The sequence below is a fragment of the Acinonyx jubatus genome, chromosome F2 (genome assembly GCF_027475565.1).
Source record: "Acinonyx jubatus isolate Ajub_Pintada_27869175 chromosome F2, VMU_Ajub_asm_v1.0, whole genome shotgun sequence".
NCBI classification, from domain to species: domain Eukaryota; kingdom Metazoa; phylum Chordata; class Mammalia; order Carnivora; family Felidae; genus Acinonyx; species Acinonyx jubatus.
The window spans coordinates 19582553-19599007 of record NC_069394.1 but is presented as its reverse complement, the minus strand read 5'-3'; the positions used below and the strand labels follow the sequence as shown (position 1 = coordinate 19599007).

Below are 16455 nucleotides of genomic sequence, written 5' to 3'. Positions count from 1 at the left end.
AAAGAGAATGTGTGTTAAGGTAGGTGGTCACTACTGTCAGATATTATAGTACGTGTGATTTCTATACCCGAATTCATTCACCCAGACAGGATTATCTGGGTAGGGAGAGAATTGTGTGACAGGGAATTGAAAGGTCTCAGTCCTCAACCAGGGACCTCTTCTCTTACATCCTGTTCATCTAAGAGGTTCTTTTCTTGGTTTTGACCTACTCCCTCTTTTTGGGGGGGAACATAAATTCATTTTCTCTTTTATGAGCTACCTGAAAGCAAAAGTAAGCCATCTGGCCACCTGTCATCTCAACAAGAAGCATGTCATTGCCTTTAACTGAGAGGGTGTTCGTTAGGGCCAGACTACCTGGTGGTTCATCTGGGTCTCACCCCATGCTGCCTTTTCTTTTTCTGCTGCACACGTGTTCTAGGACTGACATCTGACCTCTGAGTGCTGCCGGCAAAGGGAATTGGAGGCTCACACTTCGCTGGGTTAGGGGCCTGGCCATGGCCCCTCCAGTTTCTTTGTGATACCCAAGTTCATGATCTCTGAATAACTGGATTAGGATGGTCCCCGGCTCCCCATTCGCTGGCTTTTCTAGACCACCGAAGCAGTCCCCTCTCCAGTGCTTAGTGAGCACAGGATGGATGGAGAAGTTCATTACATGGTCCCTCTTTTCCCTTTCCGTGGGGTCAGTCACCCAAGTCAACCGCAACCCAGGAGCAGATGATCCTCCTTCTAATATAGTGTCAGAAGGTCAATAGTGGCCTCAGGCTCTGTCACTTACCTTACTTTGTCTCATCACATAGGCATTTTATGATCTCACATCATCACAGGAAGGGTGAGTACAGGACAATACGATATTTTGAGAGACAGACTACTTCACATGACTTTTATTACCGTGTATTATTATAATTGTTCTATTTTATTGCCAGTTATTGGTACTGATCTCTTACTGCGACTAATTTATAAATTAAGCTTTATCATAGGTATGTATGTATAGGAAAAAAAGTAGTATATGTAGGGTTCAGTACTGTCCATGGTTTCAGGCACCCACTGGGGATCTTGGAACGTATCCCCGTAGGTAAGAAGGGACCACCATATTGGCAGGTTTTTAGGCAGACAGCAAGTCCAGAATTGGCTGCTGTGCTTGCTGCCTTGGTGGGCAATAGCAGTCAGCTGATAAGAACAGATGTCTGAGGAGGACAGCACATTACTACCTTCCAGAGATTTTGAGTCCTTTCTTCTGCTTACAGAGAGGGCAGAGCATGGGAGGAACCATATTGTACTGTGGCTGATGGGTGCTGGCATCTAATGCCTGAGTTGGAATCCTGATTCTGCTAATTAGGTTGAGACCTTGAACAAAACTATTTAACTTTTCTTTCTTTTAAACATTTTTTAAAGTTTATTTTTGAAAGAAAGAGAGAGTGCACAGGAGGGGAAGGGCAGAGAGAGACAGAGACAGGATCCCAAGCAGGCTCTGTGCTGTCAGCATGGAGCCCAATGCAGGGCCAGATCTCATTAACTGTGCAGTCATGACCTGAGGCAAAATCAAGAGTCAGATGCTTAACCCACTGAGCCACCCAGGCATCCCGAAGCTATTTAACTCTTCTAAACTCATGTTTTCCCACAAATAAAATAGGGACAATGAAGAGCCTAATAAAATAGAGACAATAAAGAGCCTAACTAAACAGTACTCGTGATGATTAAATGACATAATATATTTGAAGTCTCTGGCATAGTACCTAGCACATGCTGCATATGTGGAACATTTCTCTAATATTACTACTGAGGGAAAAAGGCAGTGAATGTGTACACGCAGCCTGGATATTGATCAGAAAATAAGTGAAGCTTGGGTGAGTGGTTGTGTGCAGTATGTTGTGTGGGGTTAGCTCTTGAAACGTGGCTATCAGACTGCTAGAGGCAGATTTTTCTCTTAACTTTGACCTGTTGAATACGTATCAGGATTCCAAAGAAAGAAATGTGAGAACTAGAAAACCTTTTCTTTTTTTTTAATTTATTTATTTTTGAGAGAGAAAGAGCATTTGCAAGTGGGGGAGGGGCAGAGGAAGGGGGACAGAGGATCCAAAGTGGGCTCTGTACCGAGAGCACTCCGCGGGGTTCGAACTCATGAGCCATGAGATCGTGACCTGAGTCGAAGTCGGTCGCTCAACCAACTGAGCCACTCAGGGCCCTGAAAACTTTCTCTTTATAGAAAAAATAGCATCCCACTCCTTATCCCCACCGTTGGCATCTGGCTTCCCTTCACCCTGTGCTGTTTCTTCTTTCTGTGGTTCTGTAAGTTAGGCTTAGGGTTTTTCACGTTTGCTAATATTTTGTCTGTATTCAGCCAGAGTATAAACTGTGAGGCAGGGATCTTTGCCACATGTGCTCAGTGATGGTCATAGATGAGGCAATCAGTAAATATCTGCTGAATGAATGATCAAGGGACCAGAAGGGTTTGCACCTTGACCTTGTGTCTGTCTTACAGTGTTGAAGAGACCCGTAACTTCAGAGGAACTCCTGACTCCCGGGGCTCCATATGCAAGGAAGACATTCACGGTAGGCTCATCATCTGGGTTTTTTCTCCTGCTCGTGCCATGTCAGCATGTCAGTGTCTGAATGTGTAGCTGAGGGACAGAATTGAAAGCCTTCTAATTTTCCTTTTGTTTTGGGGCATAATTATAACAATGGATTTTCTTGACCCTTAGGCACTAAAATGCATTAGGACCTGACATGAGTTATGATTCATACAGCATTTTAAACTCCTTTTGCTGAGGCCTAAAGAAAAAATTTCCATTACTTAGTCTAATATAATTACAGACTTTAAGGCGAATGGTGGTGCAAATCATGCCAATAATCCCTTCTGTGTTGCAGTTAATCCTAACAATCATTTAAGATATTAGAGGAGTCTTCAGGGGAAAAAAGAAAACCATGAGACAGTTTGTTCTGCCATAAGGAATGTTGCTTCTGACGATGCTAAGCATGTCTTGAGGTCTATAAACAAGCACAGGATTTTAGAGCACTGTGTACCTGTGAGCTCCTCTTGGCCACCTGCTGCTTCTCGGAGGTTCTCCAGCCTTCTTTCTACAACTACCTGCCCCAGTGGCTTCCTTCAAATGGAATTGGAGTGCTCTGCTTGACAGCATCTTGCCCTCTCTCCTTCCTCAGCCTCTTTCTCTCAGTCTCTCCCCGAAACCACATCAACATCCTCTTTAAAACACTTCTACTTTTCCTCCAGCTTTCTAACTTTTGTTTTATTTCCCCAGGGACAAAACAAAACAAAACAAAACAAAACAAAACAAACAAACAAACAAAAAAAAACCTTCCCACACCCATTCGGGCTGCAAACATTCGTCGTGGGCACTGAGGAGTTTAGATAGGATGGGCCCAGTCATAGCCAGCGAGTATGAAGAAAGCACCAGAAATATGTCTGTATCAGGGGAAACGATAAACGATACCTTTGGAAGTGAAATTAGGTATAATGAACGAATAGCAGTAAACCCTCAAGCCGGTGAAGGGCTTAAACATCTTTTTTGAGATTGTTTACAAAAATTACATTTGCTGGGGTGCCTGGGTGGCTCAGTCGGTTAAGCAGCCAGCTCTTGATTTCGGCTCAGGTCATGATCTCACAGTTCGTGAGATCGAGCCCCTCATCGGGAGCCTGCTTGGGATTCTCTGTCTCCTTCTCTCTCTGTCCCTCCCCCACTCGTGCTCTCCCCATGTCTGTCTCTCTCTCAAAATAAATAAACATTTTTAAAAAATTGCAATTTCTTCCCTGCCTTGCCCTCAGTCTCCAGCAATTGAGAAACAGTTGATTATAGTTTTAAGTATTTTGGGGGGGGAGGGTCTTAAATTTAAATGCCAGCATTGCTAGTGATTGTGAACGTGTGTCATCTGTATTTCAGTTGGGGTGTATATTAAAGACACGTCTGAGAGCTGCACAGGGAATGTAACTGCCAATTCTAATGATTCTCTAGGGAAAGGCACCCTCCAGTTTCAAACAGCTTTTGGACTAGTACCTACTTGTAAATTGTGGACTTGATGTACTTTACTCACTTTCTTTTCTTGGTAGAGGTTGTGTTTCAAGAAAGCCCAAACTTTTCCCATTTCCCACTGTTAAGTAATATAAATTGTTTCTTTGGACTCGAAGGATGTAGCAAGAACATCAAGAAAGTATCTTTTGGACCCTGGGGAAAAGAATAAACTTGGAACAGAAATTGGGTCTGGAGAGAAATTTCAACCATATTTTCATAGTCTTCTAAATTTTCCATTTGAACCTGATATTAAATTGCATAGCAGCCTAAGAAGAAGGCAATCTGCCAGTTATTTACTGAGTAGTGCCCTCGCAGAGGAAGCTTCTTTCTGCCTAACAGGTGTCCCCTGACCACCTTTGCTGCATAGATATGCCTCTGTTTGTGATAGAAACAAAGTGTTCTGTTCTCCTGACAAGCTACAGATGGAGTTGAGGAGAAGAGATATGCCAGCGCATATACTTAACCCTGGGCTGGTTTTCTTTCTCTTGGAAGGACAGGCAAATTGCCAGGGACCATCTTCTAGATTGCTAATTGTGGTTTTCCTCTCCAGATTGTTGGTGACGCCGTTGGTTGGGGCTTTGTGGTGCGAGGAAGTAAGCCATGCCACATTCAGGCCGTGGACCCCAGCGGCCCTGCGGCAGCAGCGGGAATGAAGGTACCAACAATCCAGCAATGTCTAAGTACCTCTAGCCTCGTTTTCTTGCTCTCTTGATCTCCCTGAGTGTTTTGGTCTCATTTTGGACCAGTTTCCTTTTCCCTTTCTGGAGAGGGTTGAAATGAAGCCAAGAGTGTGTCATGTAGCAACTAGGAGGAAAAGGTTTCCTATTGCTCTGATGGTACATCATTGGTCTCCAACCCTTCCTTGGTTTTTCACATCTCTCCCCTTAACCAATACTGACTTTGAACATAAAATAGTTGCTTTTTGCTGAAGTCTTATATAATAACTCTACTGCTTCGATTATATACAAAGTGTATTCCTGGAGGATTTATACAGCCAGTGGAACATGCTTAGACCATATGAGATGGCAAATAGTGAGAAAAAGAAGGCAGAGGTGGTAGAATTTGGAAGAGGAGATCTGGATTCCCATTTTGGTTCTGCTAATTTCTAGCTCTTTGACTTTGCACGAGTTCTGGAACTATCTCAGAGCCTGTTTCCTCCTCTCTGAAACAATAATCATATTTCCTTCTGCTGTTTTGTGGATTAAATATGTGGAAACACTTTATAATGCACAAAGCAAGACACAAACATCAGAAAAGTTGAATGAATTGTGAGAGATTTTTGAAAATAACTTTTAGATATTTTTTGGTGCGAAAATAATGCATATAGAGTTAAGATTTAGAAAATACAGACCAGCAGAAAAAAAATTACAATTGCTTATAATCTTTCATAAGTAAGAGATAACCACTATTAACATTAAGCAGCTTTACTGAGTATAATTGACATGTGTATCTCTGTTGACACTTTGATTTATATTCTTCCAGACTACTTATACATACATATACATACATACATGTATGAATATATATGTATTTATATCTATGCATTGGTTTCTTAAGCTTTTTTAATTGAAACGTAATTAACATATAAATGTACACAATAAGTGTACACGTAGTGATTTGACAATCCTATAGATTACTCAGTGCTCACCAGCGTAAGTGTAGTCACCATCTGTCACGTCGTTTTTATTTATGCAAAAATATGATATGCTATGAGAGGATGTTGAGAGCATTGGTTTCCTGCTTCAAAAGACCTCTACCTACCCCAGTTTTGTTGTGTCATCTGTAAAACAGTTCACAGAGTATGCTTAATGTCTTAATTATCTGGGCCCTTGGGAGGACGCACAAGGCTAGAAAGCAACGGATCATTCCTCTGCTCATGTCTGCTACACCCTCCACCTCTCCCATCAGTCCTTTTCCTGGAGCAGTAAACCAGTAAAGCAATAGGCATGACTTGGCTCTGCACAGCTCTGATTCCTAGCACTTACCCTCTGGCACCGGATTACCCAGTGGCAGAGAAAGGGGGGCGGCAGAGACCAGCTCAAGGGTGCACAGAGCACAGATTACAGCCAGTCTGGGTAATCAGTGCTGTGTGATGAGGGGTTCACTCTGCCCCCTGATTTGAACACGTCATTCATGCAGCGAGCCAGAGGCTCCCCGGGTCCTGTGCTCTGGACCAGCTGCAGAAGCCTTGTTGGCCCTGTGTGTCTGTGTGACAGGCCCTTCCTTCCTACCTCCTTGGTCTGCAGTGGGCACAGCACCAAAGATACTCAGAGCAGGAAAGTTGGCCGGGAGCATAAAGGGCGGGCATTTGTATCTGTGCCGAGGCTGAATTTATCATTTTCTAATGGAACTCTTGGCCAGGGGAAGAGTTTTATGCTTTATTTCCATAGTAAAGCACCTAGTATAAATTATTTTTGGCAGACTCTGCTTTACTGCTGAGCATATCCACTCACTCTCATGGGTCTCTGACTTAAAGCATGTTTGCTTTCGGGAAAGCAGTGGATTTCTACTGCAGCTGAAGACCTTGTTTTGTTTGGCCATGTCCCTGACTTTAGCCCATCTTTATTGATCAATATGAATAACTTGTAGGAATTGTCAGTCAGTCGGTCACTTAACTCCTTAATGTATTTACTCTGATAGGTGGGTAACCTGGTATAATTTTTTCAATTTCTCAAGCCAGTACTTCACAAGGTTTATATTCTTAGTTTCTCAGTGGTCTCCATATGTTTTAGAGAAGTACGGAATTTCTTTTTTTTTTTAATCGTTTTATTTATTTTTGAGACAGGGAGAGACAGAGCATGAACGGGGGAGGGTCAGAGAGAGAGAGGGAGACACAGAATCTGAAACAGGCTCCAGGCTCTGAGCTGTCAGCACAGAGCCCGACGCGGGGCTCGAACTCACGGACCGCGAGATCATGACCTGAGCCGAAGTCGGCCGCTCAACTGACTGAGCCACCCAGGCGCCCCGAGAAGTACAGAATTTCTTAGAGCAGCGTTTCCTAAAGTTGTATTTTACAGTTCTCTGTTCCAGCAAAATACCCTGACCTGCGTTTCTGTGATCAAAACAGTTTTTAACTACTGTTAAACACTTTACCCCCTCTTTGAAAATTCACAAAGCACATTAGCATGTTGAAAATTCTGGTAAGGCCAGCAAACAAAAAAAGAAAAATGTGTTTAAATTGTCTACAATAACATTTAATCCCTTAATAGAAACACTCAAATGGAATCTTAGGATTGTTAAGATTACTGCATCAAGACTGTTCCAAGAAGCTCCTATTGGCCAAAGTCTTGTATTGGGTTGAATGTATAGAGCTAGATTTTTGAACTGTACTGCGGGTTGAATGAAAGTGACAGAGAATACCATGCTCTTCCCTATAATTTAACTGTGTAATATATTCATTTAAATTACTTAGTACATTGTTTTCTCCTAGAAAACACTAAATTGTTTCCTAGTTTACCATATCGATTTGCCATGGAATAACTCCACTTATGTACAACTCCATTTGTATAATCCAGTCCTAGAGGCTTCTTTCCACGGACCTGTCACATTGCTGTTGCCCTTTGCACCTGTCCAGGAGAACTGCAGGGTGTGTGTGTGTGTGTGTGTGTGTGTGTGTGTGTGTGTGTGTGGCCGTGCAGCACTCTGGGAGGGTGGGAGCAGGGAAACCACCCCACGGGAGGGGCTTGCCCGCTGACCTGGGCAATGATTGACCTGCTTGGTCGGGCTGGGAGAAATGATCCAAAATTCTGGCCAGAATCCTTCTTGTAGCACCTGTGACTGGCAGGAGCCACCCCAGCAAAGTGTCAAGTGCCTCACTTTGTCTTCAGTGCCGTTCTCTCTGTGGAATGCCAGGCTCACCCCTCAGGTCACCGTCCTGGTTTTCTCCTGCTTCCTGATGTGGACAAAGCCTTGTGCCTGAGCCTTTGTGACTGTGGCTGCGGAATGTCACTACTTTACTGGCCAAAACAGAGATCATTTTGTGGCTAAGTTTCTCATGTGTACCGTGTACCTCTCTTATTTCGCCTTTTTACGGGGATCGGAAAGTTTTAAGATGTGGGCCACCAGCCTGTGGACAGGACAGACCCCCAGACCGAAGACACTCAGGGCCATTTTCCCCGATGAACATTTCTAGACTTTCCCAGTCCCAAAGGAGAGCTCCTTGCCCCGTTTAAATAGAATCCTTAATCCATTATGAGAGGAGACCCTCACTTGTATTGAAATTTACTTCTGGAAGAATTTCAGAGACCATGTGTCCTCTGGGGGTGTGATAAGGTCTGCCTTCACACCCTTTTCTAGACTGGAGTAGAGTAATCTAGGATCTTTGTGCCTCGGCCACCTAGCCCGCTGGCCCCACGTGTCTTCACCCTGTCCCTCTGCACTGCTGACTGAGGCAGGTGGGGCTGGATCAGGCGGCTAGGCTGCGGGGTGGGACTGCTGAGATGCAGGGCAGGGGATCTAAAAATATGTAGAACAGGGAGGGTTCCACTCTGACCTCAGTTGTAAATGGAATTGAGTTTTAGATGTTTTGGTCAGTTATTAGACTTTTATATGATCTCAAGCTTGTTTGAAAAGTTTGTCTTGGGCGCCTGGGTGGTTCAGTCGTGAAGCATCTGAATTCGGCTCAGGTCATGATTTCACAGTTCATGAGTTCGAGTCCCACATCGGGTGAGCTCCAGCCCTGCTTTGGATGAGCTTGAGCCCCTAGTGAGCCCCACTTCTCTCTCTTTCTGTCTGTCCCTCGCTCACTTGTGCCCTCTCTCTCTAAAACAGACAAACAAAAAACAAAACAAAAAACAGTTTGTTTTTACTCCAGTACGTTCCTCGCCTTCCCTTCTGATTACCTGCTCTCCCTGCAGTGGGTACATGCTTATTCTTGGAGACTTAAACAAACAGAGATGTTACAAGAGACCCCAAACTATGACTTTATTTCTACTTTTGTCTGAATCCAGACCCTTTTAAACAGAGAACAATGAGTCACATCTTTTCTAATCAGGTTGCTGCGTTGTCTCATAACCACACTCCTCGCTTCTGTGCCTACAAAACAACAGCTGTGGTGTCATCAGAATCCTCACCTGTCATGACATCTTTGGATCTGGAGCTGTTTTTCTTTAGGTGGTTCTTTTGCTTAGAAGATTAAATCTGTAAACCTCCAGCTCAGGGGACCTTTCATCGCACATTACAACCCTAGAAAGGAGCACGAAATACAGCAGCCCTCAAAGTTCAGTCATCGAATGCATTTTTGATTAGGGGAGGTTGTTTGCTGTACTCTCTTTGGCAACTCTTCACTCATCCATTAGGCATTCCATAGCAGTAGACTGTGGTTCATTTCAAGGCAAAGGGGGAAGGAGGAAAGAAGAGAAGGAACCAGAGTTTATTGTCTTCTGTGTGCCTGACCTTGCACCATGCTAGGCCCTTTCTGTGCATAAGGCCATTTAATATCAGCATCTGAACACTAAAATCCTGGAGGAAGGGACTGCTCCAGGAGGAATAATTCTATTTCTTACCTCTTTTCTTCTACTTTGAAAAGAAATAGTTTCTTCTGCAGGACCACAGGCTACAGTCTAATGACTGTCACTTAGTTTTTTTTTCTAATGTGTATTTATTTTTGAGAGAGAGAGAGAGAGAGAGAAAGAGAGAGCTCGAGTAGGGGAGGGGCAGAGAGAGAGGGAGACACAGAATCTGAAGCAGGCTAATGACTCTCACTTAAACATGGCTTCACGTCACAACCTTGAATGACACCACCGCTTTTTTTGTTAATCCTGTCAAGTTGAAACCCATTTCTGGACCACATGATCTATCAGAACTTTATTTTACATGATCCTCTAGTAGCTGTCCTCCAATATAATCAGGGAAGAATTTTTACATTTCACAAATACATCATAATTGTATTTATGTCTGCCCTCAAATAAATCGAATTAAGCAACTCTGGCACTTAAAATCCTCTAATGGCTTCCCATTACAATGAGAATAAGTTCCAGATGCCTTCCCATGGACTACAGTGTCCATGATCTGGACCCTACTGTGAATAACATTATCTCCTACCCTGTTTTGCTGAAAGCTCCATTGGCCTTGCCTCTGTCCCTCCCAAATACCAAGTTTTCCTGCCTAAGGCTGGATGACTGGTCCCACCGTTGTCACTCGAGTCTCAGATTAAATGTCAGTTTTTCAGAGGAGCCTTCCTTAAATACCCTGTGATATTCTCTGTATCTTCTCCCAGTTAGTCTTTATCATATTACCCTGTCTTATGTTTTCAAGACATAATATTTATCAGAATCTGAACATAGTACTTAAATGTTTATTAGCTATCTGTCTCTAGTGGCTCTGTCAATGTAACAGACCTTGTCTGTTTTAAATACTATATTCCCAGTACTTAGCACAATTCCTGACAATTTAGGCCATGCTGGAAACAAATTTGTTGAATGATCTGGTAAATCGGTTCTCTCATAGAAAGGCTGAGGAATTCACCCATTGAACACCTGCATTGTGTCCTCACACATTTCACATGCATTCCCTCTTTTGTTGTTCTTCTCACTTTTGAAGGGGGATTGGGTTGTGTTCTTCTGACATGGCAAATGAGGAAACTGAGACCCAGTTAATCTCTTTCCAGAAGCCACCCCGTTTATAAACGTCAGAACTAGATACAAACCTGGTTTCTCTGCCCCAAAGCCCTACTGATGCTGCATATTGCATTATTTCAGAAAATACAAACCCATGAGGCAGAGCCCAATAGATGATATATCCCAATAAAACCTTGAACCCCTCTAAACTGCTCATGGATGTATGACCTTTGATGTCTCTTGTGGGAAAAATTTGTATTTAATTCAAAATGAATTGTTTGGGTGGTCACATGTTCACCTGTGTTGGCTTGAAGATCAAATAAGTAATTTTTATCCTTGGCACCAACCCTTCACTTGGGTCAGCACTAGCTCTTACAAGGTCACCCAAGTGAAAGGTACAGAATATTCACTTTTGTTAGTTGAATCAAATACTTGTCAGAGCAAACCATTCAGCCTTCACACTGTGAAGGAATTTGAGCCATATTTACAAATAAGGAACAAAAGATATCCTTGCTCTTTTCTGGAGAGTTTGTTTTTTTCTGGTGGGAATAATTAAATCGTGCGAGAAACAGTGTTCAAGTTTTCATGCAACCGGTGCCAACTCTGGGAGGGATTTCAAGACTCCTGGCTTCTTCTCTTGTTTCCTGCTGTGATGAATTGATGGATGTGGACTTATGGGGCCTCTTTTCTCTTTGTTTGTTTCTTTGCATGTTTATATAGAAACAGAACTATCTGAGTCAGAGCAAGACGTGAGTGGTCATTGTGTTCTCTTTTTACCCCGTTCAAAAATTCTTATTTCTTACATGAGGAAAAAAGTAACGGTTCTGCTTTTGGACTTTCTTCCTTATAGCAACAAACCTGTACATCCCATGGAATTTTCCTTCTGAACTGAGAGAGGCCAGGGTGGGCAAATCATCTGAAGTTCCTAATTAATTTAGCCAAGACAGTTTGGGCATGGCAGCAGCAACCTGTGGGATGATGATCAACACAGATGAAAAAATGCATCTGTTAACTGTATTAAACGTGGTTCCTTTCCAGTTGAGTTCAGCAAAGTCATGGGTGGAAATAAAAGGTGATGTCTTACGTCCCGTGCTGCACCTCTGGCCATGTCATCCCTTAGTTGACAGAAAGCAGTAGGGTCAGTGTCCCTTTGTTTACCACTGGGTGTGACTGGAGAGGGAAGAGAAAAGGCCACTCTGCCTTGTGGGGGGGGAGCCTGTCTGCACAAGAGGGGCCTCATCTCAGACCTCTTAGCTGCTCTGTGCCCTTCCTGAGCAGGGAGCTGTCTTTGTGTCAGGCTCTGACCGCCCTCCAGAAGACAGGGCAACTCCACACCTTTGTTCCGTCAGTATTTCCTGACCACCTACCATGCACCAGACCCCATTTCAGGCCTTCAAGGGATCTTCAGTGTAGAGAAAGAGAGAGACATTAATCAAACAATTCCACTCTTAAATATGTAACTATGAACAGATGAGCGCAATGAAGAAAAGGACAGGAGTTTCTGATTTTTGTACAACAGTAGGAGGAATGACAGGGAACACTTACCCCAGGAAAGATGCTTGAGCTGAGATCTGAGATCTAAAGAATGGAGAGAAATCAACTGAGCCTGAGTGTGTCTGTGTACTCTGTGTGTGTGTGTGTGTGTGTGTGTGTGTAGGCATTGTGTACACATGTATGTACATGTGTGTTTACAGGGTTGCAATTCGTTCACGTGTGTAGGTGCGTGCACACACACACACACACACACACACAAACAAACACAAACATACATGCAGGGCTTATTCCATATACAAGAAATCTAGAAAAGCAACATGGTTCCTTGGAAGAAAAGAATGGAAGCCATGATCAGACTGTAGTGTGAAGACAATTTTGGAAGGAGGGGTAGCAATGAGTTAGGGCAGAGTGTTTCTTTCTTTTTTTTTTTTTAATGTTTATTTATTTTTGAGAAAGAGAGGGCGAGTGGGGGAGGGGCAGAGAGAGAGAGAGGGGAGACACAATCTGAAGCAGGCTCCAGGCTCTGAGCTCTCATCACAGAGCCCGACGTGGGGCTCAAACCCATGAACCGTGAGATCATGACCTGAGCTGAAGTCGGACACTTAACAGACGGAACCACCCAGGCACCCAGGGCAGAGTGTTTCCTAACCTGTATGTTATTATCTTTCCCTTAAGGAGCCTTTTTGAGACATTTTTCCCCCTAATCATCCCTTCCATGAGATTTGGATAACACAGATACCCTATATACCTGTTTATGTACTCTGTGTATGTGTGTGTAGTGTATACTTTATACGTAGAAAGAGGAATATTTTTTCACACTCCATCAGGGAGTTTTTCCCCTTTGGGAGAATGCATGAGTTAGGGAGAGAAGCTCAAAAGCTTTATAAAATTGTGTTAAATTCAGGTGCCTGGGTGGTTCAGCTGGTCATAAGACCACATATACAGCTTTTAGGTATATAGTTTAACAAGCTTTGTCAAATGTACACACCTGTGTAACTACCATCAGAACATAGAACATTTCCAGCACTCCAGAAAGTTCCCTCATGTCTCTTTCCAGTCAGGCCCCTCCCACCAGAAGCAACCACTGTTTCGATTTCTGTCACCAAAAACTGGTTTAGGTTTTTAGAGTCAGACAGAATCCTGGAATCCTGGATGTACACCTCATGCTTCTGTGATGTTTGGCCAATTATTTCATTTCTTTGGACTTTTTTATCATGTGGTAAATGAGGATATACGTGGAGTCTCACAGGGTTGGTGAGGGAGGCATGCTGTCCTTCCCCACTTTCCCACAGTATGAACACATGGGCACCTCTAAGAGGCATCCAGCGGTATTGGGCTTGTAGAATAAGCCTGAGGATTACTTCAGGACTGGAAATGGTCTGAGTTCCCTGAATGCTGGCCTTCCCAGTCTGCATTGCCCTTTGCTTTGTGACCCACGAAACCTGCCTGCTTCTTCCATTTCGCATATGTTTCTGTTTCTGTGCTCTTCTAGAAAGCTGCTGCCATACTGGGGACATAAGTCCTTTCTCACTGGTTTCCTCCAATGACTCTACACAAGCATCCTGTTCCCCCCCACTTCTAGAATCTCCCAGAAGCATATCTGACTTATCTTGGCCTGTCATTCTCCTTCTTTCCATCTGACCCATCCCATTCCTTATCTTGCGGCCCATCCCATGTTTCCCTGAGCGCTTGAGTTTCCTGTTGGTCCTATGGTGAAGAGCCAGGCTTCAGTGTCAAACAGCACGTGTCTGAGTCCCAACTTCACCACTTCTACAGGACCCAGGATAACTACTAAAACTCCAATCTAAGCTTCAAGTACTTCACCTTTAAAATGACACTTATAATAGTCACAAGTGACAATGAAATGTGTCCTAGCACAGTAGCTGGCTCATAATAAACAATAAATGCTTGTAGGTGTCATTGATTACATTGCTTGTTGCAATTATTGTTTACATCCTGAGTCTTCTGGTTAATTTTTGCTTAAATAAGTTTATATTTACAAACATGTGACAAAGCAGTAGCCAAAATGGGATACCGTGGGGCGCATGGTCTGTGTAATCGTCTGTTCCTGCCATGTTGCAGCATGCTACTGTGATTTCCTCACTTTCTTAGAAGTGCCAGACCTCCATTTTCTCATCTTAAAATGGCAATGATTATTGCTTTGTGGTATAACTGCGCAGGCAGATAAGAAAATGTGTGTGTAATATCAAGCCCATAGTAGACATTCGGTGAGTGAAATATTAAGCCAATAGTAGACATTCAGTGAGCATCATCTAACGTATTTCATCAAATATAAGATGCCTTCATTGAAAGATGGGACCTGATTTCAGAGTTGTTAAAATGTGAATCTTAGAATCAGCAATTACGGGCGTTATATCAAGTTCTGGCCCCACTGATTGCTATACTCGTATCAGTGGGTGTGTTTTTGCTTACTGCTAAACTTGTTTAACCTTGAATTGAAAATAAATGCATTTATTCAGAACTGTTGAAAAAGTAATCTTTGCTTGATAAAGGAAAGACATGTCAAGTTTTAGAAATGTCTTGGTACCATTCTGAACTGTTCCTAACTTGACCTACTGTGGGCTCTAATATTCCCTTTCTTTGTGCTGAATCCCTGGAGATGGAGGAAAGCTAAGTACCAAGAAGTGAAAGCCTTGAGATCCCTCAGGTCGCTATGAACGGGATGGTACCCTATTTTTCTGGGTCACACCTGAATAGTTATGTGAGGCCAAATCCTGTCAACCTTCTGAAGGACTCCTCAATATCAGATAACCCTAAGACTGCCTCCAAGTATAAAGTCAGGGACTCCTCCCTGCCAAGACTCACCTATACCTGGAAGAAATTAAAAACTATCACACTGGGTGTTGTATATAAGTGACCGAATTCTACTCCTGAAACCAATATTGCATTGCATGTTAACTAACTAGAATTTATATTAAAGAAAAAAAGACCCTTACCAAGGCTGAGCATCTCTTTATAAAGCCACACTCCTGAATTTCTCCATGACCAATGCAAGTATCTTGAGAAGTAAAGATAAATATAATACTGTCTTCACTGTCTCCACTGGTATTTACAGAAGATTCCACAGGTTGGGGCTTTAGATCAGTTTCAATTAGGTTTCTTTATGAGTGACATAAAACTCTTCAAAACACTGGTTAAGACTAGTATTTCTTTTTGTTTGTTTATTCATTTATTTTGAGAGGGACAGCACAAGTGGGGGATGGGAGAGAGAGAGAGAGAGAGAGAGAGAGAGAGGGAAAGAGAGAGAATGAATCCCAAGAAGGCTCCCTGCTCCCAGAGCCTGATGTGGGGCTCAAACACATGAAGCCATGAGATCATGACCTGAGTAGAAACCAAGAATCTGACACTCAACTGACTGAGCCTCCCAGGCTAGCCACCAAGACTAGTATTTCTTTGTCATATACAAGCTAAAAGGAAGTCAGTCCAAGGCTGAGATATGTCTCTGTGGTCTCTGATTCCTATTTTGTATTTTCACTTTGCTCGGTTTCCGTTGCCAAGGTCACTTGAAGGTCTAGGATGGCTACTGGGACTTTAACCATTAGGTTTGCATTCCAGCCATCCATAAAGGAAAAAGGGAAGGAGAATGGCACTATTCCTCCTTTCAGGATATTTCTTGGAGGTTATTCTGTTTATATCCCTTTGGCTAGAACATAACCACACATGGCTTCACTTAGATACAAGGAAATCTGGGAAATGTTGTTTATTCTGAATGACTATAAGGGGTTGAATTGTCCCCCCAAAAAAGATACATTAAAGTCCGAGTCCTCAGTACCTGAGAATGTGACCTTATTTGGAAATAGAGTCTTGACAGAAGTAATTGAGTTAAGATGAAATCATTAGGTCGGGCCATAGTCCATGATTGGTGTCCTTATAAAAAGGAGAAATTTGCAGATAGGGACTCATATGCACAGAAGAAATACAGAATGAAGAAATACAAGGAGAAGGTGTTCATGTGACTGGATGATGCATCTATAAGCCAGTGGATGTCAACGATTTTCAGCAACCACCAGAGGTTAGAAGGTGCAAAGAATTTTCCCCTGGAGCCATTGGCAAGAGCATGGCTTTGCTGGTACCTTAATTTCATACTTCTAGACTCCAGAACTATGAGACAATGAGTTTCTGTTGTTTTAAACCACCTAGTTTTTGGTATTTGTTATGGTAGCCCTAAGAAACTAATAGTGGTCATGTGCCCAAGAAAAACTGGAGGTTCTATTAAGAAAGAGGGAAGGGACAATGGATACTGGAGGACAACTAATAGTGTCTGTCATTGACCAGAAAAAATCTGTACAAATGTCCTTCAGCAAATGTTTACTGAGTGCCTACTGCATATGGTGCCCTTTGGGGATCCAGTGGTGAGC

The 16455-nt window shown here is 43.0% G+C and overlaps 1 protein-coding gene across 1 annotated transcript in view; it reads left to right on the top strand.

The window, feature by feature from the left end:
• Positions 1 to 16455, top strand: part of DEPTOR (DEP domain containing MTOR interacting protein) — a 135287-nt gene that overhangs the window by 96580 nt on the left and 22252 nt on the right. Inside the window, exons 7-8 of the mRNA XM_015085654.3 lie at positions 2480 to 2550; positions 4576 to 4680. Of these exons, the coding sequence (XP_014941140.1) occupies positions 2480 to 2550; positions 4576 to 4680 (176 nt within the window). The remainder of the gene's footprint in view (positions 1 to 2479; positions 2551 to 4575; positions 4681 to 16455) is intronic.